This window comes from Hyla sarda, chromosome 1 (assembly GCF_029499605.1).
Source record: "Hyla sarda isolate aHylSar1 chromosome 1, aHylSar1.hap1, whole genome shotgun sequence".
NCBI lineage: Eukaryota > Metazoa > Chordata > Amphibia > Anura > Hylidae > Hyla > Hyla sarda.
The window spans coordinates 595,315,920-595,342,537 of record NC_079189.1 but is presented as its reverse complement, the minus strand read 5'-3'; the positions used below and the strand labels follow the sequence as shown (position 1 = coordinate 595,342,537).

At 43.1% G+C, this 26,618-nt stretch overlaps 1 protein-coding gene across 3 annotated transcripts in view; it reads right to left on the bottom strand.

Moving 5' to 3' along the window:
- AGXT2 (alanine--glyoxylate aminotransferase 2) overlaps window positions 1-26,618 on the bottom strand; it is an 81,961-nt gene that overhangs the window by 14,080 nt on the left and 41,263 nt on the right. For all 3 annotated transcript variants that reach the window (XM_056546696.1, XM_056546715.1, XM_056546705.1), the window contains exons 7-10: window positions 24,285-24,378; window positions 19,833-19,933; window positions 14,229-14,321; window positions 49-181 (exon numbers count right to left, since the gene is read on the bottom strand). In XM_056546696.1, the coding sequence (XP_056402671.1) occupies window positions 49-181; window positions 14,229-14,321; window positions 19,833-19,933; window positions 24,285-24,378 (421 nt within the window). The remainder of the gene's footprint in view (window positions 1-48; window positions 182-14,228; window positions 14,322-19,832; window positions 19,934-24,284; window positions 24,379-26,618) is intronic.

Sequence of the window (26,618 nt, the reverse complement as noted above, 5' to 3'; positions counted from 1 at the left end):
GACTTAATTGGGAATGAATCTTTTTAGTGTATCATATATATCGCATACCTTCCGTTGTTACGACAGCACCCATCGGAAATCCATTACCAATTCCCTTTGCCATGCTCACAATATCAGGCATGACATCATGTGTCTGAAATCCCCAATAATGACTTCCAGTTCTTCCAAAACCAGTCTGGACCTATATCCAAGACAAAATATAAAAGCAAACAAAGAGGTGTTACATTGAGCTTGTATGACGGTATTATTTGTGAATGGCATTGTAGTGGGAGAATTATTTGAATTCTGTATATTGTTTAGGCGCTATAGTGTTACATTATATAGACTGTATGTACGACTATTATCTTAGCACCCTATAGCAGTTCGATGAGGGCTTACTCCTGTGGAAACCCTTTTTTTTTTTTAATCAACTGGTGCCAAAAAGGTTAAACAGATTTGTAAATTACTTCTATGTAAAAATCTTAATCCTTCCAGTACTTATCAGCTGTTGTATGCTCCAGAGGAAGTTGTGTAGTTCTTTCCAGACTGACCACAATGCACTCTGCCGTCACCTCTGTTGATGTCAGGAACTGTCCAGAGCGGGAGCAAATCCCCATAGCAAACCTCTCCTGCTCTGGACAGTTCCTGACATGGACAGATGTGTCAGTAGAGAGCGCTGTGGTCAGACAGAAAAGAACTAAACTTCCTGTGGACATACAGCAGCTGATAAGTACTAGAAGGATTAAGATGTTTTATTAGAAGTAATTTACAAATCTGTTTAAGTTTCTGGTTCCAGTTGATTTGAAAAATATTGTTTTCCTCCGGAGAACCCCTTTAAGTTCCTGCCAATCCACCCCACTTTGTGGTTGTAGCATTGGATTAAATCAGAGGGACTGTATTACTGTATTATGTTGCTACCTGTCTCACATTTGGTTCTCAAAGCAGTCCCGGGCTATTATTATTACTCCCAAGTGCTGCATTATTTGGATGATTTTTTGTTTCTAGAACCCCCTCAAAAATATAAACACACTTTTTGACATCTTCAACAAACTAAACTTCCCAGTGACAGTCAAAAAAGTTACAGTTCTGCCCACTTGGGGGCTTCAATGGATGGGTAAGACGATGATGTTCTTCACAGACAACATGGCTACTTGCAAGATCATTTGTAAAGGGAGATCCAGGTCTTGGTTGGTCATGTCCATCCTTAGAAGACTTGCACTCAGGTTTAAGTTTCACAATGATTGCGTGCACATTAAAGGCAAAAAGAATACGGTCACTGATGCATTGTTTCTCTTGAACTTTCAGGTCTTCCGCCACGTGATGCTAGAAGCAGACACTCAAGCACCCCCCCCCCCCCCTCCTCCCCATTTGACTGCATTAATGTTGAATTAGGAAGGCATCAGATAGGGGGCATTATTTGATGAACAAATATTCACCTAAATGGGCACTCTCATTAAAACAAATTTTTGCTGTTGCACTCCTTATGGTAAATAAAAAAAATCTTTCTAATGTACTTTGTTTAGAAGAAATGGAAGTGGTTTTATTTTAGTTTTAAAAAAGTTGTCACTAGGTGTCTCCCTGTTTGTCCAGAGAACATTCCCCCCCCCCCCCCCCCCCCCACATCTTTTGCACAGACTTTGGACTCCTGCTGGCCTGGCAGAAGTCCAAAAGCAGGAAATGCTGAGGGGGGTGTGTGCAGTGTTATCCAATCATAGCTCATCTCACACCGAATTGCTCTGGGCTGTGTGTAGCAGAGTGAGGGAGGAAGTTCTCCCCTGTATGGCTTCAGATGATGTCACGCCTGCTGGGGAACGCGCCTTCCCAGTCCGTGAATCTGACAGACTGAGCAGAAAATACAGAGCAATATAAAGGTAGAAAACAAAAAAAAATAATAAAAATAAAGGCAGGGGGTGGTTTATCATGATGGGAGCAGTGAACTGAGAGGATTATAACATTTAACAAGATCATGAGAGGTACTCTTCAACAAATGTACATAAAAGGAATGGTAAACAGTAAATATACATGAATATGATAAAGTATAGTTTTGATTGCTCTATCAATCATCATAAATTATTGCCGTCTAAAAGCATGTAAAATAATCCATATATATATATATATATATATATATATATATATATTTGTGCTCGGGGCTACAAATAGCGAGCCTACCTACTTAAAACTAACTCAACTATGGCTAGGCAGTCTGAACTGTGCCATATACTGCCGCGTAAGGGTACACCTTGTAAAATAAGAGGGCATACCTTGGAAGAAGTAAAAGAAAAGAAGGGAGGGCAGGGTGGGACAACGCGAGAGCCGCGGCGCACTGAACACAGGGAGCCGCGGCTTTTAAGCGCAAGTACCGCCCCTCCCACAAACACAGGTTAAGTGACTCAGTCAATTAACCTTCGCACTTGTGCTCGGGGCTACAAATAGCGAGCCTACCTACTTAAAACTAACTCAACTATGGCTAGGCAGTCTGAACTGTGCCATATACTGCCGCGTAAGGGTACACCTTGTAAAATAAGAGGGCAAAACTCAAACCAAACGGGCAACTCAGAAATCAAAACAAGCTTTATTAGTAATTACAACACAAGCGATTCAAAAGCACACTGCATCTCCAATTTGGGGTTTGGAACATAACGCATGTACGCACTGGACTTCCAGGGACCTAACCTCCTGATAACATGAGCAGGAACACCATGACGAGAGGCAGACGCGGCTGCCCCTATGCGTAGAGAATGACCGGATATGACCGAAGCATCATGGCCTAAGGATTTAACTAAAACACGTAAATAACGAACAAAAACTGAGGAAGTAAGAGCAATGTTATTAAACAACAAAAAAGGGCATTCTGGACTGTCATGAACACGAAGAGCAAGTAACGAGTTAAAAACCAAGACCGGACACCATTTGTGAGAGGTTTTGAAATATTTGACGTACACCTTCTGACCGGGAAGTGATGTGTTAGTGTCGTGCAGAACGAGAGTGAAATGATCCGTGGCTCGCTGCAATTGCCCCAACTTGAGAAATGGTGTGTTACTAGTTCTACTCGTGAACTCGCCCGGCCTCAGAAAGCCATAGAAATCTAAGAAGAGGGCAGCTTTTAGCGTTAAACTATTACCTAAACCAAACGGGGAGTGATCCAGGGCATCTGCCAGCTCCCTAAACAGCGACCCCGAGATGGGCTGCCGGCCTGGAGGCTTTGGTACTCTACTTTTGGCAACCCCCTTAAGGGCAGCCTTAACTGCATGCGATGTAAACAATGATGCCCGATCCGGGAACCTCAAAGTAACAAAGTGTTGTATGCCTGCCAAATAAATCTTTATGGTGTTATATGCTAGCCGTAAGGAGGAGTGGCAAAACCCTATAAAGGCTAAAATAAAAGATACTGAAAGGACATCGTTATGCGGGTGAGACTGACAGAACTTAGTAAACAGATTAAAGGCCGTACGGTAAACTTTCTGAGTGTTACGGGAAAGTGAACTATTAATCAAGTCCTGACCTACAGACAAATAGACATTTAGTTCAAAATCAAATCGTGGAACGCTGGAACCATGCATCCTGATGGATCGGCCTCCGGCATTACCTGGAAGAAAAGTGGAAAATTGAGCCTAGACAGTGCATCAGCAGCCGTGTTCCTAATACCATTTATATGAGCACTAGAAAAGTGAAAATTATGTGACAACGATAACCATACTAGTTTACGCATCAAAGACATAACCTGTGGGGACGAGGATCTACCTTTAAGTAGAATATACACCGTAGCTTCATTATCAGAAACGAACAGTACTGACTTCCTAAATCATAGGTGACCCCACACACTGGCAGCTGCAACTATAGGGTACAACTCAAACAATGCTGAGGACCTGCTAAAACCCGGAGACTGAAATACCTCAATTGGCCAAGCACTGGCCAACCAATGATTCTCCCAAATGGCTGCAAAACCCACTGAGGAGGAAGCATCGGAAAAAACTAAAGGAGAGGCATTATCGATACCAGGGGTGAAAAAGGATACCCCATTCCAGTTAGTCAAAAACGTATGCCACATAGCAAAATCGGCAATCGCTTGTCTATCAAATATGACTACGTCGCTTTGGCCAGGCACAGAATTCATAGCGTCTAACAACCTGGAAACAAAACTCCTACCCTGTGGAATTACACGCATGGCAAAGTTCAGCATGCCGAGAATGGATTGCAGCTGTACCTTAGTCACCCGGGGTGATTTGACAAGATCATGCATGGTCTGTCTAATACGTGAGAGCTTGTCGAGCGGTAATCGGGCTTCCATGACCTGTGTGTCTAGAACAATACCTAAGAAAGTCAGTGACTTGCAAGGGCCCTCAACTTTTTTATCTGACACCGGAACCGCCAGTTGCTGGAACACTGCTAACGAGGTTGTCAAGTCCCTGGGGCGCACGTTACCTGGCTCAATAAACAAAAAGTCGTCCAAGTAGTGGATGACATGGGAACAGTCAAACCTGTTTTCCAGGAGCCAGTGTAGGGATTGCGCAAATTTATCAAATAACCAAGGACTACTCCTGGAACCGAAAGTTAACTTAACAGCAAAATAATACTTGTCGCGCCATTTAATACCGTGCCACTTCCATAGCTGAGGCATAATGGGCAGGAGCTTAAAGGCATCGGAAATATCGATCTTGGACAGCCACGTGTTACCGCCCATGCTCAGGATGACCGCTATTGCCTCATCTATGGAAGCATATTTCAGGGAGAACTCTTCAGCGGGAATAAGAGAGTTTAAACTAGGTGTGTGTGCAGTGTACGAAGTTTATTACTGAATTTCCCAGCCACCAACCCCAAAGGGCTTACTCTCCAAACGTCAAAGGGGGGCTCATCAAACGGACCAATAACAAAACCCTTGTCTATTTCAGCTTGTATCAGGGTATCTACAGCCCTAGGGTCCTTTAGAGCAGAACGTAAATTGTCACACTCATACGTAGCAGAGGGTAAAGTAATGAAACCTGTGTGGAAACCTGACCGGAATCCATTAATCAAAAACTGAACAAAATTCTTATCTGGGTGATCAGCAAGAAAATGTTCTAAACACAACACGTCTATCACTGCTAGTCATGCTTTCGACTTCTGTGGACAACTGGCCTTAGGATGGGCCCTGAAACAGAATGCACAGACATGTAAAAGTCTACACTGGTTATAATTGCAAGACCCAAAATTGAAATTATTGCAAATTTGAGATTTACCAAGATACTTGATGGGCCTACCTAACTTGTCAATCAAGCCCGGGTGTTTCTGATTCCTAGGCTGAAATGTGGGTGAAGACGTGCCGGGATTTACCTCGGATGGGGAATTAATAGTATTGCACCATTCAGTGGTATGGGCGATGGACTGACACCGAGAGCAAACGGGGGCTTTAAGACCTGCAAAATGATTGCAGAAAATCTCGGTGTCAACCAACGCCCAATTAACTGTATAGTTGTACTGCACTAGAGCTGCCGCCGCCTTAGCTGAAAATGATTTATGATAATCATAAAACGTGAACCCACCATATTTATGAGCTAACTCTGTGACTTTGTACAGATACATGTCAAGCTCTTCACGTCTTTCTGGCTTGACTGAGCATAAAACGTCACGATAAATGGCGAACGCCATACTGAATTCAGCTAGTGTAAGCTTGCGACTTAACCTTACATCTTTTGCTTTCAGAATAACCGACACCTCACCGCAAGCAATAGTCTTATTCTCGGAAACATCATGCGATGCAATAAGCAAGGAAGCGAGATTAACATCCTTACCATCAAGAATGTCCTTCTTCAGATTAGTCGGGATAAAATGAGCTGGCGCGACATTTGGCACGAGCATATTAAGTCCAACCGGTAATACTGAAGCCTGCGGGGTAGCAGAAACCTGAGGGGGAACGGAAGTGTGTGGAATGGCCGAAGTCGAACCCACCACTGGGGCCGGAGCGGGAGCCTCCGAACTCTTACACTCCAAGGTATCAACTCTAGAGCACAGCGAGTTAATTAACGTATGCAACTGCAAGATGGACGTATTGAGTGTCTGCATGGACACTTCTTCACTGCTAGGGCCTGCTTGATCACAGGGTCCCGAGTGCTCAGAGACCAATAAGCGATAAAGTTCCGCCTTGCGGGCAGTAGCTGGGAACGGGATGCCTTTGCGGACGAGTTCAGCCGTCAGTTTAGGAATGGTCCAGTTATGAAGAGATGGGACGCTACCCAGATCCGATGTTCTAGCGACATTGTCCAGAACAGAAGCTGCATCTTCAATGTCTGATGCGTGAGACATTTCTGAAAATTAGATATACAACAATCAAATCCTGACCCAAGGAACAAACCAAAAACGAAATACACCTGTCAGAGCAAGACTAACCCGGAAACCAAAACCACTGCCACCACAGAATCAGACTAGAAAGTGAAGAGTACCGAGTGGTGACTAAACACATGCTAACAGCGTGACACGTAAAGTTACTCGTGACTAACGAACCCCTTGGCCCAAAGACGTGATGAGCAGGGGATAAAGAGTACACCCAAGGACGTGATGGGTAACGAACTAAGACATGAATACCTGGGCTTCCTGAAGCTTAAAACAGACCGCACCTTGACAACTGGGTTATGACTAGTGTTGAGCGGCATAGGCCATATTCGAATTCGCGAATATTCGCGAATATATGGACGAATATTCGTCATATATTCGCGAATATTCGCATATTCGTTATATTCTTGTTTTATTTTCGCATATGCGAACATTCGCGTATGCGAAAATTAACATATGTGAATAATAGCATATACAAATTTAACATACGCGAACATTCGCATATGCGAAAATTAGCATATGCTAATTTTCGCATATGCGAATTTTTTCGCGCCAGTCTCACACAGTAGTATTACAGCCTTCTTTACACCACACAAGCTGGAAGCAGAGAGGGGTGATCACTGTGATGTGTACTGTGAAAAAAAAACAAAAAAAAAAAACGAATATTCGTAATTACGAATATATAGCGCTATATTCGCGAAATTCGCGAATTTGCGATATTCGCGAATAATATTCGAATTGCGAATATTCGTGAGCAACACTAGTTATGACGGTCAATCTCGACACGAACAGGCGCTGGAACAACGTAGAAGCTGAAGCGAGGCGAGACCACCAGGATGAACACTGCGAGCCAAAGCAGAACCGTATGAAGAGAATGTTTACTATAACTAACCCAAAAATGGACTGCACATACCTGTACCGAGGGTGGTAAGCCAACACGAAGTTCACAGACGTTTAAGCCACAAGAGCGTGCGTGGACAACTGCTGAATAAACACACAGGCCTATAACTTAACAACACACAGGCTAAGGCAGATCCACACGAGGACCCAAAGACGAGTTGAGTCGGTGGAAAGGCTGGAACAACGTAGAAGCTGAAGCGAGGCGAGACCACCAGGATGAACACTGCGAGTCAAAGGAGAACCGTATGAAGAGAATGTTTACTATAACTAACCCAAAAATGGACTGCACATACCTGTACCGAGGGTGGTAAGCCAACACGAAGTTCACGACAGCAGACGTTTAAGCCACAAGAGCGTGCGTGGACAACTGCTGAATAAAACACACAGGCATATAACTTAACAACACACAGGCTAAGGCAGATCCACACGAGGACCCAAAGACGAGTTGAGTCGGTGGAAAGGACACGAACCGAGCCCCAAAGGGCGAGTTGGGGGAAGAAAAAACAACTTGCATGAACATAAAACTTTAAATTAACACCTATATACATATATGCAAAATTCCAAATATACTCTTTTATCTCTTTTTACCTAAAAGCGACCGGGCCGAGGACAGCGAAGTAGCGTAAAGATGAACTTCGAGCCTAGACAGCTACACAGCATTACTGAGCTAGTAAGGCGATAGTCTAATGCAGGAGGTAGACATCTTGCGAATAAACTGAAAATAGGAAAACCAACGTAAATACACCGCTTGACCGAAAATGAGAAACGATTGTAAGGCACAATACTACGTAAGGGCGAGGAGAAAAACTAAAATGTAAAAACAAGAATAATGGCAAAGGTAAACCCACCACATAACTGAATAGGTACAGGTGTGGATCAACACCTACAAGGCGCTTAGTGAGGCTATGACGAAGAATTTAGCTAGTAACATGACAAAAACACTTAACCAGGTAAAAGAGTAACCATAGGAGCACAGGAACAATAAATCAGCAGCGCACATTGAAGACCATGCTACAAGCCAGGCAAACTAATTTAGGAACAACCGCCTTATTCACTACCACAACAAGTTAGAGTAAAACGGTACCAAACAATGAGCAAAGTAAATAACTACGACTAGCAATAAATACCATGAAGCAATAAATACCATGAAGACAGAGGCGAAACAGCGGAAGGCAAATTGACCATGTGAGAACAGAATTATAGTACCAGACAAATAGCGGAGCATATAGTGGCAGTGTATCAGCAGCGTATGCAGAAGGAATGTGAGTTTGATAGAATATATATATATATATATATATTTTTTTTTTTTTATTTATTTTTTTTTTATTTATATATATATATTATATATATTATATATATATATATATATATATATATATATATATTTTTTTTTTTAAAACAACTAACGAACTAACAGACTCATGAGTTAAAACATGACTAATACGGACCAATGTATACGGCCGAAGTGTAGATACGAGGAGCAACAGTGTAAAATACATGGAATATGAAACAGATTAGGTATATGAGAAGCAACTGCGGAACAAACGCGTCATCCAGTGAAATACACAGCAGGGACATCAGTGACACATTAACGAAGCGTCCTGACCAGTAGACAACGTGTACTGACACTAAGACTTACACCTAGAACTACAAGACTATAATACCTCCAGTATGCAAACAAGCACCCAGCATGCAGAGCTGAGCCGCAGGAGGTGTGTAACGAACTGGCTGCCGGCTGAGACTGGTGACCGAATAAGAAAGCCGGCATGCGTAAGGCAGCAGAACGGGACGGGAGAATACCGCGGAGCTCTGAAGGACATATGCTCCGAGAGGTAACTCCCGCTGTCACCTCTCCCAGCCAGCACCAAATATCTGAAAAGAAACCCCCGACATGCAGAGCCGGGCAGCCGGAAGCGCACAACGTTGCTTAGCAGCCCGCTACAGCTGCTGAACAACAACACCATCATGCGAAAGGCAGGGCACGGGGGACAACCGCAGGGCTCATACAAGACACGAGCCCCCAGACTCCTGCAGTCACCCCCCGGACCTGCTCCGCCGTCGCCCCCTACCTAGCGTCTGAACTAACCTGAATTGACGTGCACAGCAGAGCACAGGAACGAACACGAGGCTGGAGAGACTTCCCACGGCGTCTGACGTCACGGACTCCAAACAACGCGAGAGCCGCGGCGCACTGAACACAGGGAGCCGCGGCTTTTAAGCGCAAGTACCGCCCCTCCCACAAACACAGGTTAAGTGACTCAGTCAATTAACCTTCGCACATATATATATATATATAGAGTATCCCATGTATAATTTATATATATTTAACTCTTTCAAATTTTTGGATGCAAAAACTCAGCATCAGAATCTATTTCACGCTTCTAATTTCCTCTTTTAATGTCTACGCAAAGGTCATGTGGACAGCTATTAGCCAATAAACACCGGTCCAATAACTTAGGATACATAACTTTCATATTCCATATGCTTTCTCGCGATTATAAAGGATCAGAATGCTCTTAGGTTTAGGGCTAAAGAGAGACCGTAGTAGATAGGCCTTGTTCACATCTCCATGCCTCCATCACAGAGCCCATCCAATGCCAAAAAACAGAACCGGATGGTCCGTTGAGTTCACTTTGGTGCTTTTTAACCTGTTGGGGACGAAGGGCGTATGCATACGCCCTTGCGTCCTGGTACTTAAGGACGAAGGGCGTATCCATACGCCCGTGGGAATTTCGGCCCCCGCCGCGCGCCGGGCGGGGACCGGGCCGGGGTGACTGCTGATATCTATCAGCAGGCACCCTGTGCAAATGCCCAGGGGGGTCATTAGACCCCCCCATGTCGGCGATCGGCGCAAATCGCAAGTGAATTCACACTTGCGATTTGCGCCGATTCCGGGTCATTACGGGTCTATGGTGACCCGGTGACCCGGAATAGAAGGGGGATCGCGGGTGTCTAAGACACCCACGATCCCCCTAAAGCGATAGGAGTGAGGTGGCAGGGTTGCCACCCCTCCTATCTCTGCTATTGGTGGTCTAGACGCGACCACCAATAGCAGATCTCGGGCGGTGGGGTTTACTTTCGTATTCCCCGTCCTGCCCACCCACAATAGGCGGGGCAGAACGGGGAAAACGAAGAGGAGCGGCGCCGGAGTCCACTTACCCCTCCGGAGGCAGCGGAGCATCGGGGATCGGCGGCGGCGACGGAGATCTGCGGCGGCGTGCGGCAGAAGAGGACGGCTCCCGGATGCGACGGAAGCCAGTGAGTAGTTGCATAGCAACATCTAGAGGGCTACAGTCTGAGACCACTATAGTGGTCTCTAGACTGTAGCCCTCCAGATGTTGCAAAACTACAACTCCCAGCATGCCCAGACAGCTGTTTGCTGTGTGGGCATGCTGGAATTTGTAGTTTTGCAACAGCTGGAGGTCTGCAGTTTAGAGACCACTGCACAGTGATCTCTATACTGCCCTCTAGATCTAGCAAAACTACAACTCCCAGCATGCCCACACAGCTGTTTGCTGTCTGGGCATGCTGTGAGTTGTAGTTTTGCAACATCTGGAGGTCCACAGTTTGGAGATCACTGTTCAGTGGTCTCTAAATTGTAGCACTCCAGATGTTGCAAAACTACAAATTCCAGCATGCCCACACAGCAAACAGCTGTCTCGGCATGCTGGGAGTTGTAGTTGCGTACCTCCAGCTGTTGCATAACTACATCTCCCAGCATGCCCTTCTGTGATCAGACATGCTGGGAATTGTAGTTTTGCAACAGCTGGAGGCACACTGGTTGGAAAATACTGAGTTAGGTAACAGAACCCAACTCAGTATTTTCCAACCAGTGTGCCTCCAGCTGTTTCAAAACTACAACTCCCAGCATGTACTGACAGACCGTGCATGCTGGGAGTTGTAGTTTTGCAACAGCTGGAGGCTCACTGGTTGGAAAATACTGAGTTAGGTAACAGAACCTAACTGAAGGTTTTCCAACCAGTGTGCCTCCAGCTGTTGCAAAACTACAACTCCCAGCATGTACTGACAGACCATGCATGCTGGGAGTTGTAGTTTTGCAACAGCTGGAGGCTCACTGGTTGGAAAATACTGAGTTAGGTAACTGAAACTAACTGAAGGTTTTCCAACCAGTGTGCCTCCAGCTGTTGCAAAACTACAACTCCCAGCATGTACTGACAGACCGTGCATGCTGGGAGTTGTAGTTTTGAAACAGCTGGAGGTTTGCCCCCCCCCCCCCCATGTGAACGTACAGGGTACATTCACACGGGCGGGTTTACAGCAAGTTTCCTGCTTCAAGTATGAGCTGCGGCAAATTTTTCGCCGCAGCGCAAATTCCTAGCGGGAAACTTACCGTAACCCGCCAGTGTGAATGTACCCTTAAAACACTACACTACACTACCACATAATAAAGAGTAAAACACTACATATACACCCCTTACACTGTCCCCCCCAATAAAAATAAAAAACGTATTGTACAGCAGTGTTTCCAAAACGGAGCCTCCAGCTGTTGCAAAACAACAACTCCCAGCATTTCCGGACAGCCACTGATTGTCCAGACATGCTGGGAGTTTAGCAACAGCTGGAGGCACCCTGTTTGGGAATCACTGGCGTAGAATACCCCTATGTCCACCCCTGTGCAATCCCTAATTTAGTCCTCAAATGTGCATGGTGCTCTCTCACTTTGGAGCCCTGTCGTATTTCAAGGAAACAGTTTAGGGCCACATATGGGGTATTTCCGTACTCGGGAGAAATTGCACTACAAATTTTGGGGGGCTTTTTCTCCTTTTACCCCTTATGAAAAGGAAAAGTTGGGGTCTACACCAGCCTGTTAGTGTAAAAAAAAAAATTTTTACACTAACATGCTGGTGTTGCCCTTTACTTTTTATTTTCACAAGAGGTAAAAGGAAAAAAAGACCCCCAAAATTTGTAACGCAATTTCTGCTGAGTACGGAAATACCCCATATGTGGGCGTAAAATGCTCTGCGGGCGCACAACAAGGCTCAGGAGTGAGAGCGCACTATGTACATTTGAGGCCGAAATTGGTGATTTGCACAGGGGTGGCTGATTTTACAGCGGTTCTGACATAAATGCAAAATAATAAATACCCACATGTGACCCCATTTTGGAAACTACACCCCTCATGGATTGTAATAAGGGGTATAGTGAGCATTTACGCCCCACAAGTGTCTGACAGATTTTTGGGACACTGGTACGTGAAAATGAAAAATTAAATTTTTTTGTTTGCACAGCCCACTGTTCCAAAGATCTGTCAAGCGCCAGTGGGGTGTAAATGCTCACTGCACCCCTTATTACATTCCATGAGGGGTGTAGTTTCCAAAATGGGGTCACATGTGGGGGGGTCCACTGTTCTGGCACCACGGGGGGCTTTGTAAATGCACATGGCCCCCGACTTCCATTCCAAACAAATTATCTTTCTAAAAGCTCAATGGTGCTCCTTCTCTTCTGAGCATTGTAGTTCGCTCGCAGTGCACTTGACGTCCACATATGGGGTATTTCCATACTCAGAAGAAATGGGGTTACAAATTTTGGGGGGCATTTTCTCCTATTACCCTTTGTAAAAAAGTAAAATTTGGGGAAAAACCAGCATTTTAGTGGAAAAATATTTTTTTTTCATTTACACATCCGACTTTAACAAAAAGTTGTCAAACACCTGTGGGGTGTTAAGGCTCACCGTACCCCTTGTTACGTTCCTTGAGGGGTGTAGTTTCCATAATAGTGTGCAATGTGGTTTTTTTTGCTGTCCTGGCACCATAGGGGCTTCCTAAATGGGACATGCCCCCCAAAAACCATTTCAGAAAAACTCACTCTCCTAAATCCCATTGTTGCTCCTTCGCTTCTGAGCCCTCTAGTGCACCCGCCGAACACTTTACATACACATATGAGGTATTTTCTTACTCCAGAGAAATTGGGTTACAAATTTTGAGAGGATTTTTTTCCTTTTACCCTTTGTAAAAATTCAAAAATTGGGTCTACAAGAACATGCCAGTGTAAAAAATGAAGATTTTGAATTTTCTCCTTCACTTTGCTGCTATTCCTGTGAAACACCTAAAGGGTTAACACACTTACTGATTGTCATTTTGAATACTTTGAGGGGTGCAGTTTTTATAATGGGGTCATTTATCAGGTATTTCTAACCAGAAGACCCTTCAAATCCACTTCAAACCTGAACTGGTCCCTGAAAAATTCCGATTTTGAAAATTTTGCGGAAAATTTGAAAATTGCTGCTGAACTTTGAAGCCCCCTGATGTCTTCCAAAAGTAAAAACTCGTCAATTTTATAATGCAGACATAAAGTAGACAAATTGTATATGTGAATCAATACATCATTTATTTGGAATATCCATATTCCTTATAAGTAGAGAGCTTCAAAGTTAGAAAAATGCTAAATTTTAAAATTTTTCATGAAATTTTTGCATTTTTCACCTAGAAAGGATGCAAGTATCGCCGAAAATTTACCACTAACATAAAGTAGAATATGTCATGAAAAAACAATCTCGGAATCAAATTTATAAGTAAAAGCATTCCAGAGTTATTAATGCTTAAAGTGACAGTGGTCAGATTTGCAAAAAATGCTCCCGTCCTTAGGGTCATAATGGGCTCCGTCCCCAAGGGGTTAAAGGGGTACTCCGTGGCTCAGCATTTGGAACAAACTGTTCCGAATGCTGGAGCCGGCGCCGGGCGCTTGTGACGTCATAGCTCCCTCAATGCAAGTCTATAGGAGGGGGCATGATGGCCGTTATGCTCCGTTATTGAGGGGGCGGGGCATGACATCATGAGGGGCGGGGCTATGACATCACAAGCTCCCGGCTCCAGCCTTCGGAACAGTTTGCTCCAAACGCTGAGCAGAGGAGTACCCCTTTATGCAGGATTTGACTGGACAAAAAATTACTATTGTAGTATTTTTTATGCACACAGGTTGCACTATTTAAGTCGATTCTGCTACAGAGCTCCAATGCAGATGTAATTATTGCCTCACTCTGATCAACTGAGCACCTAAAACTTGTCTGCGTTAGTGAGACTTACCTCATCCGCTATACACAACCCGCCTCTTTCTCGTACAAGCTGATATGCATCTTTTAAAAATCCTTTGGGATATTGAATGGCTCCTCCCACACCCTAGAAAAAAAAAACATCTTTACCAAGTGTGGTAGCACGGTTCTCCTTCACCCAGAGCAAAGATTCAACTTGGAGGCCTAGCCTTTTATCTAAATACCTGAGCCAAGGCTTGTTGAGTTGCTTCTTGCACTGCTTCTTGGAACTACACCCTTGTCTTAGCCCCTTGAAGAGAGGTATTCTCATTGTCAAAAGTTATCCACTAGTTGATCGTGGGGATCTGACTGCTGAGCTTGGCAATGTTTGGAAGCTCCATAGAGAATGCTTGCCACTGCTCCATTTATTTGGAGGACAATTGATCTCCATTCATATACAGTTACATAGTTACATAATTCATAAGGTTAATAAAAGACCAGAGTCCAAAAAGTTCAACCTATATCCCTATTGGGACCCTACTGTGTTCATCCAGAAGAAGGCAAAAACCCTTATAATGATGATAAGCATCTATTGAGTACCGTATATTACAAGACTTTGGATGGCATCAGTATTTTTCCTTGGCCAGTACACCCGCATCCCTCAGGATGTGGGTGTACAGGCTGTTAGGCGTTGACTGGTAATGTTACAAGAATACAGTAAAATTTTCATAGAATTTATAAGTGAGATGTTGTCTTTTGTATTAAGTCATAATGTTTTCAGTTTAATGGGGATTGGTTTACTCAGATGGATGGCACGGCCATGGGGACGACGGTAGCCCCAACTTTTGCAAATATATTTTTGGGGGTACTTGAAGAAGATGATTTGATTTTTACTTTGCAAAATTACTTTAAATGGATACTTTCCTTGTATATTCGATATGTGGATGATATACTGGTCTTTTGGTCAGGTACACAAGATCATTGTACAGAAAGGATCATTGTTCTTTGTTAAGGTATGACAGCTACCAACCCTGTCATGTCAAAAAAGCTGTACCTTATGGTCAATTGGTGCAGTTACAGAGAACAAATACTAATGATAAAGTGTTTTTGAATCAGGCTCAGGAATAATATGACAGACTTGAGGCAAGAGGTTATCCGAAACAGATGTTAAAACAAGCCCTCAATATAGCACAATCTTTGCCCCGTGAACAATTGTTGCACAAAAAAAATGCAACAAAAAAAAAAAAAAAGGAGAAATGAAAAAACTAGAGATTTTTACTTTTCCTTTGAGTTCAACTCCATGGAAAGGGTGATTAAAGCTTCAATTTAAAAAAAATTGGCACATATTGCACAAAGATGTAGTGGCAAATAAACCTTTTGTCTCTTTTAGAAAACAAGGAATTTGAGAGATGTTCTAGTAAAAAATAGACTAGAAAAAACTGATAAAAATGTAAATTGGTTGGAGAGACAATTACCGAAGGGTAACCATAAATATGACCAATGTAAGTTCTGTCAGTTTATGCATGAAAAAAAAAGAGATACAATTGGGATTGTGTGTTATAAAGATTAGGGATTGTTTGTACAAAAGGTACCACCTAGTGGTGGGGACAGGCAGAAGCTTTTATTACAAAAAGAAACAGAGCTGATATTGCGTACGGATGCATTGGGAGTGCTAGGGTTAAACACACAAAGTGATTTGAGTGTATTTCCTCCGGACAGATAATTGTAGGTATTTGTAAATGTTTCCAGTGTTATCATTATAATGAACAATAACGTAAGATGACTGGAACTAGGTGACTCTCATTCTATTTTATTAGTATATGTGCTTCGCTTTAATATAGATTTCGTATAGGATTGTTATTAAGTAGAGTTGTTAATAAAGGGGGTTTTTGTGCATAAATAGAATAGGATGTTCCGCCTCGGCCTGTGATAGGCTGAGCGCAGTGTGACGATCCGTGCACACGGAAGATGGAAGAAGACCGGACCAGAGGACCGAACAGCTGTAGCGGCGCTAAGGGGGAACGGAGGAAGGTGAGTTAATATTTGTTTTCTTTTTTTTTTACAGCCCGGGCACAACGGACTCAAGTTACTTGTCAGTACACTACTCCTTTAATGATGAGATTTGCCCTTAAAGAAGCTAAGTGAAATTTTTTGCTTCTGACACCTCACTTTCTGTTAGCCATAGCTTGAGGTTTTATTTTTGCAGGATCCATTGTCATTTTTGTCTACATTTTGGGATATTTATGCGATTTCATTCTTTTTTAAATAACCAATTTCGATAAATATTGATTATTTTGTTGCATTGTATGTTTTTGTCATTTGTGGTGCAATTTAGAACTTATTTAACTTAAAGGAGTAGTCCAGTAGTGAACAAGTGGTGAACAACTTATCCCCTATCCTAAGGATAGGGGATAAGTTGCAGATCGCGGGGGTCCGACCGCTGGGGCCCCCCGCGATCTCCTGTACGGGGCCCCGACAGCCCGCGCGAAGGGGGCGTGTTGACCCCCGCACGAAGCGGCGTCCGACACGCCCCCTCAATACAACTCTATGGCAGAGCCGGAGTGCTACCTTCGGCAATCTCCGGCTCTGCCATAGCGATGTATTGAGGGGGCGTGTCAGCCGCCGCTTCATGCGGGGGTCGACACCCGCTATCTGGCCGGAGAGTCTGCCCCCTGTACAGAGAGATCGCAGGGGGCCCCAGCGGTCGGACCCCCTGCGATCTCAAACTTATCCCCTATCCTTAGGATAGGGGATAAGTTTTTCATCACTGGACTACCCCTTTAACTTAATCTATTTAATTATCATTAACATTTTTATTGAAATGTTTAAAATCTCCTAAACAGAGTGCTTTAAGGGTTACTCCAACATTCTGAACATTTAGTTCAGAATGCTGGTAGCCGGAGGCCGTGATCTTGTGCCACACCCCCTAGTGAGGTCACACCACGCCCCCTCCATTCATGTCTATGGGAGGGGGGCATGTCAGCCGACATGCCCCCTCCCATAGACATGAATGGAGGGGGCATGGCGTGATGTCACTAGGGGGCGTGGCAGTGACATCACATCACATGATGTTGTGACTTCTGCAGGAACCTGCCGTTTGTTTAGCGGGAGCCCCGCGATCAGACTTCTTATTCCATATCCCTTGGATAGGGGATAAGATGTCTAGCAGCGGAGTACCCCTTTACACACTCTAGCAGTGCTTATATGTTAGTTCTTTCCACACCAGCCTGGTAGTGGTTGATGCCAGAGAGCACATGGTAGAGAATAAATGCAAGTCTTATGCTGAAGTAATGCCTGTACATTCTTATGTTATACAACTGATGAGCTATAGCCTAGCTTAAAGGGGTACTCCACTGGAAAAAATATTTTTTAAATCAACTGGTGCCAGAAAGTTAAACAGATCTGTACATTTCTTCTATTTAAAAATCGTAATCCTTTCAGTACTTAGCTGCTGTATGCTCCACAGGAAGTTCTCTTCTTTTAGAATTTCCACAATTTTGCCATGCTGTTTTGAATCAGTTTTTGTTTTGGAAAACGTATTCCTCAAAAACTGACAAAACTGTATGCAATCGTATGATCAATACGGTTTCCATTGACTACAATGTTATAAAACCTGTATACGGTTTATTATAAAGGGCAAAAAACAGGACACAACCGGACACAAAACCTGGTTGACTACAGTTTTGTGCACTGCAAAAAAACACGCAAAAATTGTACATGTACAAAACCTACACAACCGGATACATTTTGTTGCATATGTTTTTGTATGGGAGGTCATTGTATACGGTTTTCTGTACAGTTGTATACCTTTAGCCCTGCAATAGTGTTCAATGTGTGTCCTTTGTTAGTCGCACTGTTGTATTACAGTCTCTGCTCTCATTCAGTTCCTCGGCACTGTGTGTATGTTATGGATGGCCCCTGGCTGTATGTTGGACAGATATGTCCTGTGCACAGTGTGGAATGGTTCAGCATTCATTCATTCATTCTAACAGCTGGGCCGGAGGGCGTGATCTTGACATCACGGCCACGCTACCTTGTGACATCTCACCTCGCCCCCTCTATTCATGTCTATGGCACGTCCCCTCCCATAGCCATGAATGGAGGGGGCGTGACATGGTGTCACGAGGGGGCGTGGCCACGGTGTCACGACCACTGCCGCAGGAACCCAGCATTTGTTTAGAATGCCAGATGTTGCGGGAGATCATTGGGGCCCCCAACAGCAGGACCCCCGTAATCAGACATCTTATCCCCCATTATTTGGATAGGGGATAAGATGTCTAGCAGCGGAGTACCCCTGATTGTGGCTCGTCTCCTATAGCCTCTCATAATTTCTGATACTTCCAATATGTTATCCATGGGATCCCAAAACGGGAATTTCTACCGATTTTCTACCTAAATGGGCACAAACCGAATGAAAAACTTTTTATATGCTGTACATTTTAGCAAAACATTAACCTTTCTAACATTCTTCATAATAACTTTTATCTTCTTTTTATAGAAAACATGGCTTATAAGAAAACAAAAAAAAAAAAACAAGGGGTCCCCATACCATCCAGAACATAACCCTGTCCGGCTGCAGCATCATCTTTGACCAAGCTGAAGCACAGGCTGGGACAACGTCCAGTAAGTGAGGGTGGGACTAGCACTCCTCTGTGCTCACTCCTGTTCTATCAGACCCATGTCTAAAAACAGAGAATGGGGGTTATAGGAGAGCCTGGAGGGATTGGATTAAGAGAACCAGCACAGCAGACTCAGGGAGGAAGCGAATGCACAGTGAGTGAGGGCGGGCTCAGTACTTGCCTCGGACAGGCCCCTTCCTGAACAGTGGATGTCTGTTATATGACAGGAGGAATTGTGTTAGATCTGGGAAAGGTGGCTCTAACTATACTGGCTCTGCTGAACCATGCTACACTGTGCACAGTCGGCACTATTTAAAGGAGATATATCATATTGAAAAGCTTATCCCCCTATCCAAAGAAGATGTCTTCTGCATGCACTGAGCCAATACAAGTGCAAGGGGTTAACTGTCTGTACTCCAAAACCTTATTTTCACTGTGTAAAGCTGGTAACATATCACATGTCCACCCTTTAGCCAATTAAAGGAGTACTCTAGTGCAGAGTATTCCTGCTCCGTCCTGCCCAGGCTGCAAAATAAATGAAAATGAACCATCACTCACCTCCCTGGGTTCCCGCGGAGCGCCACTACAGCTGAAAGGTCCTCCGGTCCATCCTCTTCATACTTCCGGGTGTAACGAAGCGTCACATGGCGCTCAGCCTATCGCCGGTCGAGGCAGAACATCGCGGCGACCGGCGATAGGCTGAGCGCCATGTGACGCTTCGTTACACCCGGAAGTATGAAGAGGATGGACCGGAGGACCTTTCAGCTGTAGTGGCGTTCCGCGGGAACCCAGGGAGGTGAGTGATGGTTCATTTTCATTTATTTTACAGCCCGGGCAGGACGGAGCAGGAATACTCTGCACTAGAGTACTCCTTTAAGGGCTAAGGGCTGTCTCCAAACCAGTCCCCAGTGACAGGAGAGGGGCCTAAAGTACATGTTAGTTAGGCTGTGGCCTCTGGTCAGGGAACATCCCCCAGCAGCAGCTCTCACATCTTCAGACGGCGTCTGCCTCCAATTACAATTGAAAAAGCGTTTTTTTACCATGATAGGTTCAGCTATAAATGCGGCTATCCTCCTAGCAGTGCTAGTGTCCAGGGTATCCTTTAACTGTTCAATATATCTTTCTTTAGCTTCACAGGAACCTGTAAAAATTGAGAAATGGTCCACATTGATGAATGGAACAGTGACACCTAGTGACCACATTATTATGTAATTGTCACATTCAAATAGATTTAAAGCACTTTCTTTTTCTATGTAATCATGGCACTGAAATATCTGAAGATGTTATGACAAGGGTCTATAGGCTGAGACCCCCACTGATCTTTATTCTGGACAAGACAGCATTGCTGTGTGTTCTTTCATCCTTTAAAGCCTTAGCACTCAGACGCAGACTATCAGGAGATTCTTAAAATGGCTGTCTGCTTTAGTTGGTCACTTTGGGGGAGATTTCTCAAAACCTGTACAGGGAAAAGTTGCCTAGCTGCCTATAGCAACCAATCAGCTCGCTTCTTTCATTTTTATAGAGACCTCTGAGAAATGAATGCAACCTGATTGGTTGTTATAGAGAAGAGAATATCCAGCGCAGAGTGCAGTGAATCAGGAACAATTTATTAGAGATCACATGGATAGCACAGTAACAACAACGTGTTTCGGGTCAAACAGGACCCTTAGTCATGGCATGCCATGACTAAGGGTCCTGTTTGACCCGAAACGCGTTGGTGTTACTCTGCTATCCATGTGATCTCTAATAAATTGTAGTAGAATTATGCAGCATTAGATGGTAGGTTCTGCATAGACCCCTGCTTAGCAGATAAAGTCACCCAACATAAATAGATCAAATTATAGAACAACAAAGGGTATACGTGTTCAGGATGTGCTAAAATATAACTTTTACCAGGAGGTAAGAGCCGGAGTTAACAGCTCCCTGCGCTACATGCAGGTTGGTGCATCGCCCGCTGTCCACACTACAGAACCGTCCAATGACGGCGCTCCTGAAAAGCACAGAAGTGGCTACAACAGATTGGTGTTTGTGATTTGTGCAATTTTTCTCCATATAGGTTGAGGGATCACGTCCCCATATGCCACGATATACAAATATTGTTTATGGAGTGTTGCCAATTTTACTTTACAGGTTGTAGCTACTGAATTTTAATAACATTATGCATGCCCATGATGGGCGTTAATTGTGGTATAAATAAGTATTACTGTCATTAAACCTCCCTGATGACACTTCATCATACATCGAGGTAGAAACGCGTTGGTGGTTTTCTAAGTATAACTGACTCACTTAGGACCCATACTGGGTTGGTGAGACAGTACTGATTATTGTAAGACTAGCCCTGTCAGTACTGGGTTGGTAATACCTGACCGACTAATGGGCTAGCGAATATACCGCTTTTGTACATATATTATTTTCAACTTTTTGGGGTGCACAGGTACATTATATTATTTTTGTGATTTTTTAACCAAAAAACATTAAAGGGATATTCCAGGCAAAAACTTTTTTTTATATATCAACTGGCTCCAGAAAGTTAAACAGATTTGTAAATTACTTCTATTAAAAAATCTTAATCCTTCCAATAGTTATTAGCTTCTAAAGTTGAGTTGCTGTTTTCTGTCTAACTGCTTTCTGATGACTCACGTCCCAGGAGCTGTGCAGCTCCTATGGGGATATTTTCCCATCATGCACAGCTCCCGGGACGTGACATCATCATTGAGCAGTTAGACAGAAAACTTCAGAAGCTAATAACTATTGGAAGGATTAAGATTTTTTAATAGAAGTAATTTACAAATCTGTTTAACTTTCCAGGAGCCAGTTGATATATATATATAAAAAGTTTTTGCCTAGAATACCCCTTTAAAAGTTATATTTTAGCACACCCTGAATACGTATACCCTTTGTTGTTCTATAATTTGATCTCTAATAAATTGTTCCTGATTCACTGCACTCTGCGCTGGATATTCTCTTCTCTTGTACTATCACTCTCTTATATGAAGGATAGCCTTATGCCTGATAGGCATAAGGCTATCCTTCATATAAGAGAGTGCTAGGCATAAGGCTATTCTTCATATAAGATAGTGATAGGCATAAGGCTATTCTTCATATAAGATAGGGATAGGCATAAGGTTATCCTTCATATAAGAGAGTGCTAGGCATAAGGCTATTCTTCATATAAGATAGTGATAGGCATAAGGCTATTCTTCATATAAGATAGGGATAGGCATAAGGTTATCCTTCATATAGGATAGGGATACGCATAAGGCTATCCTTCATATAAGAGAGTGATAGGCATAAGGCTATCCTTCATATAAAATAGAGAAAGGCATAAGGCTATCCTTCATATAAGATAGAGATAGGTATAAGGCTATCCTTCATATAGGATAGGGATACGCATAAGGCTATCGTTCATATAAGATAGAGATAGGCATAAAGCTATCCTTCATATAAGATAGAGATAGGTATAAGGCTATCCTTTATATAAGATAGAGATAGGCATAAGGCTATCCTTCATATAAGATAGAGATAGGCATAAGGCTATCCTTCATATAAGATAGTGATAGGCATAATGCTATCCTTCATATAAGATAGAGATAGGTATAAGGCGATCCTTCATATAAGATAGAGATAGGTATAAGGCTATCGTTCATATAAGATATGGATAGGCATAAGGCTATCCTTCATATAAGATAGAGATAGGTATAAGGCTATCCTTCATATAAGATAGGGATAGGAATAAGATTATCCTTCATATAAGATAGGGATAGGAATAAGATTATCCTTCATATAAGATAGGGATAGGTATAAGGCTATCCTTCATATAAGATAGGGATAGGTATAAGGCTATACTTCATATAAGATAGAGATAGGTATAAGGCTATACTTCATATAAGATAAGGATAGGCATAAGGCTATCCTTCATATAATATAGAGATAGGCATAAGGATATCCTTCATATAAGATAGGGATAGGCATAAGGCTATCCTTCATATAAGATATGGATAGGCATAAGGCTATCCTTCATATAAGATAGAGATAGGTATAAGGCTATCCTTCATATAAGATAGAGATAGGCATAAGGTTATCTTTCATATAAGATAGAGATAGGCATAAGGCTATCCGTCATATAAAACAGGGCCAGGGACTATTTATAGTATTCAGGATATTAGTCAGACTACATTGGCCAAATGGTTCTCATCTGCCCACACAATGTTTCTATGCTTAAAGAGGTACTCCGCTGCTCAGCGTTTGGAACAAACTGTTCCAAACGCTGGAGCTGGCGCCGGGAGCTCGTGACGTCATAGCCCCGCCCCCTGATGACATCACACCCCGCCCCCTCAATGTCATGAGAGGGTGGGGCTATGACATCACGCGCTCCCGTCGCCGGCTCCAGCATTCAGAACAGTTTGTTCCAAACAGTGAGCAGTGGAATACCCTTTTAATCTGCTGTAGTCTTTGAAGAACCTGTTTTGTTTTTTTTAAATCAACTGGTGCCAGAAAGTTAAACAGATCTGTAAATTACTTCTATTAAAAAATCTTAATCATTCTAGTACTTATTAGCTGCTGAATACTACAGAGGAAATTATTTTCTTTTTGGAACACAGATCTCTCTGCTGACATCTCTGTCCATTTTAAGAACTGTCCAGAGTAGGAGAAAATCCCCATAGTAAACATATGCTGCTCTGGACAGTTCCTAAAATGAAAAGAGATGTCAGCAGAGAGCACTGTGGTCATGATGTCAGCAGAGAGCTCTGTGTTCCAAAAAGAAAATAATTTCCTCTGTAGTATTCAGCATCTAATAAGTACTAGAAGGATTAAGATTTTTTAATAGAAGTAATTTACAAATCTGTTTAACTTTCTGGCACCAGTTGATTAAAAAATAAAGTTTTCCATCGGAGTACCCCTTTAAAGTACCTTCAGCGCCAACAAACGGCACCTATTGAAATCAATACGTTTTCCATGTAATGTATTGGCAGCATGGGTCCTTCACAGTGTGAGACACTCTTTGTAATAACTCTCTGGTCTGGATTAAGGTGGTCATACACTTTAGAATGAGATTAACCTAACCTGTCAGTTTTGGTGTGTTTGTTCATGCAACATTTGGGACCACAGGAGAGCCACTACTAGAGGTTCCTGGCAGCAGTTTAGCTATTTTTCCTTATTGAAAATATGTGCACCTTTGGCCAACTTGCATATGCATGCGTGCGGGGAGTTCCTTAGGAATACTGCAGCTTTTGGCTGGATATCTTTTGAGGGTACATTGCCACGTGCCGTAGTTTCTTTTCCATTGAAGTCAATGGGTAGCAAAATACGCAGCTGTTTTTGCTTCCCATTGACTTCAATGGGTTGGAAAATATGCAGCAGCAAATACACAGCAAAATACGGCATGTGGGAGCGTACTCTTAAAGGGTCTGTCCACCTTAAAAGATGGGGGGTGGGGGGGGGGGGGGGGACAGTGGCTGCAATATTATAGCTAGCCAGGAGATGATTCATACCAGCAGAACAGGAGCAGGTCCGTGTGGTCTGAACAGGGGAATCTCTGCAATGACTTCCTCCCCATATGCCTCGAAAGACATCCGGACACATTGTCTAAAATGGAAACATTACAAAAAATGATGCAATATCAAGAAGAAAAAAAGAAAACAATGCCTTACTCTACAATGGTCAGACCCACCATGTTTCACTAGTGCTAGCCACCAATGTTCCCTGATGGCCAAATGCTAAGGCCAGTCCCAAAGGGTCATTCCCAAAGGGTCTAAATTTTCCACTATTGTGTCAGTCACAGATAGCCTTGGACACTTAAAGGGGTACTTCACCCCTAGACATCTTATCCCCTATCCACTGCCGCTGGGGACCCCCGCGATCTCAGCACCCCAGACATCCGGTGCACGGAGCGAACTTCGCTCTGTGCCGGATGATTGGTGATTGGGGCGGAGGCTCGTGACGCCCACTACACCCCATCCCATAGACTTACATTAAGGGTGTGTGGCCGTGACACGAGGGAGGTGCTGCCATGATGTCACAAGCCCCCGAAGCTGCACCTGATGCTCTAAACGAATGCCGGGAGATTGCGGGGGTCCCCAGCGGCAGGACCCCAGCGATCAGACATCTTATCCCCTATCCATTGGATAGGGCATTAGATGTCTAGGGGCGGAGTACCCCTTTAATCAGGTTAAAAATGCAATTTTTAGGGTTGGTTCGGTTTCTAAGGTTTTCTGCTGAAAACACAACGAAATTGTGTCACAAAAGCAAACACTATATAATATTAACCCCTTAAGGACTCAGCCCATTTGGACCTTAAGGGCTAAGACAATTTTATTTTTACGTTTTCGTTTTTTCCTCCTCCCCTTCAAAAAATCATAACTCTTTTATATTTTCATCCACAGACTAGTATGAGGGCTTGTTTTTTGCGCGACCAGTTGTCCATTGTAATGCCATCACTCACTTTACCATAAAATGTATGGCGCAATCCAAAAAATTATATTTGTGTGGGGAAATTAAAAAGAAAACAGCAATTTTGCAAATTTTGGAAGGTTTTGTTTTCACGCCGTACAATTTATGGTAAAAATGACGTGTGTTCTTTATTATTTGGGTCAATATGATTAAAATGATACCCATGATTATACACTTTTCTAATACTGCTGCGCTTAAAAAAAATCGCAAACTTTTTAACCAAATTAGTACGTTTAAAATCCCCCTATTTTGAAAACCTATAACTTTTTCTTTTTTCCGTATAAGCGGCAGTATGAGGGCTCATTTTTTGCGCCGTGATCTATACTTTTTATTAATACCATATTTGCTTATACAAAACTTTTATTACATTTTTTATAAATTTTTTTGGGAATAAAATGTTATAAAAAAGCAGCTATATTGGATTTTTATTTTTTTTACGTTCACGACGTTCACCGTACGGGATCATTAACATTTTATTTTAATAGTTCGGATATTTACGCATGCGGCGATACCAAATATGTATATACAAAGATTTGTTTACACTTTTGGGGGTAAAATAGGGAAAATGGGACAATTTACGCTTTTATTGGGGGAGGGGGTTTTTCACATTTTTTTACTTTAATTTTTTTACTTTTATACTCTTATAGTCCCCATAGGGGACTATTTATAGCAACCATTCGATTGCTAATCCTGTTCAGTGCTATGTATAGGACCTAAACCGAATATCCCCTAAAACCTAGTGTGTTCTTTGTTCTCAGTCCAGTGTGAACAGTGGCCTTGATTTCCTGACCCGTTTTATGCTAGAATGCTATATCCGGCCTTGTTTGTATTTATATATTTGTCTGTTGTTTGTATTGCCGTTATGTTCCTGACTTGTTCCCTGACTTTGTACAGTTCCGTTTGTTTTGTTGACTTCGACGCCCATGTACTTTAACTCAAGGAAGGGACCGCCTCCAAGTTGTCGATACGTCATTTGAGAGGAATGGGCAAGTAGGCAAGGAGAGAGGTTTCTAGGGACAGCTTAGGATGCCTACATGTTGCTTTGTAGAAGGTTCAGTAAAGCAATGTGTAATCTGTAATGGCTTCTGGATCTGCCAAGCATACATTTGCTGAGATTTTTGCAGTAGAGTCCTGTAAATTAAACCTCGTATGATCAATTTTACAGGGAGAGGTTCAAAATTTTTGGTCGCAGAGTGGAACAGGGTAGGCTAAAATGTTGGTAATGTATGTGTGTGCATTAACGTTTTTGTGGTGGTGATTTTTGTGCTCCCACTGTTATTACTCCATGGTGCACAGCTATTTTTCTTTCTCTACGATTCAGGGGATAGTAGTAGTCTCATGGGCACTTCCTTTCCTTACTTCTTAGCCCAACCATA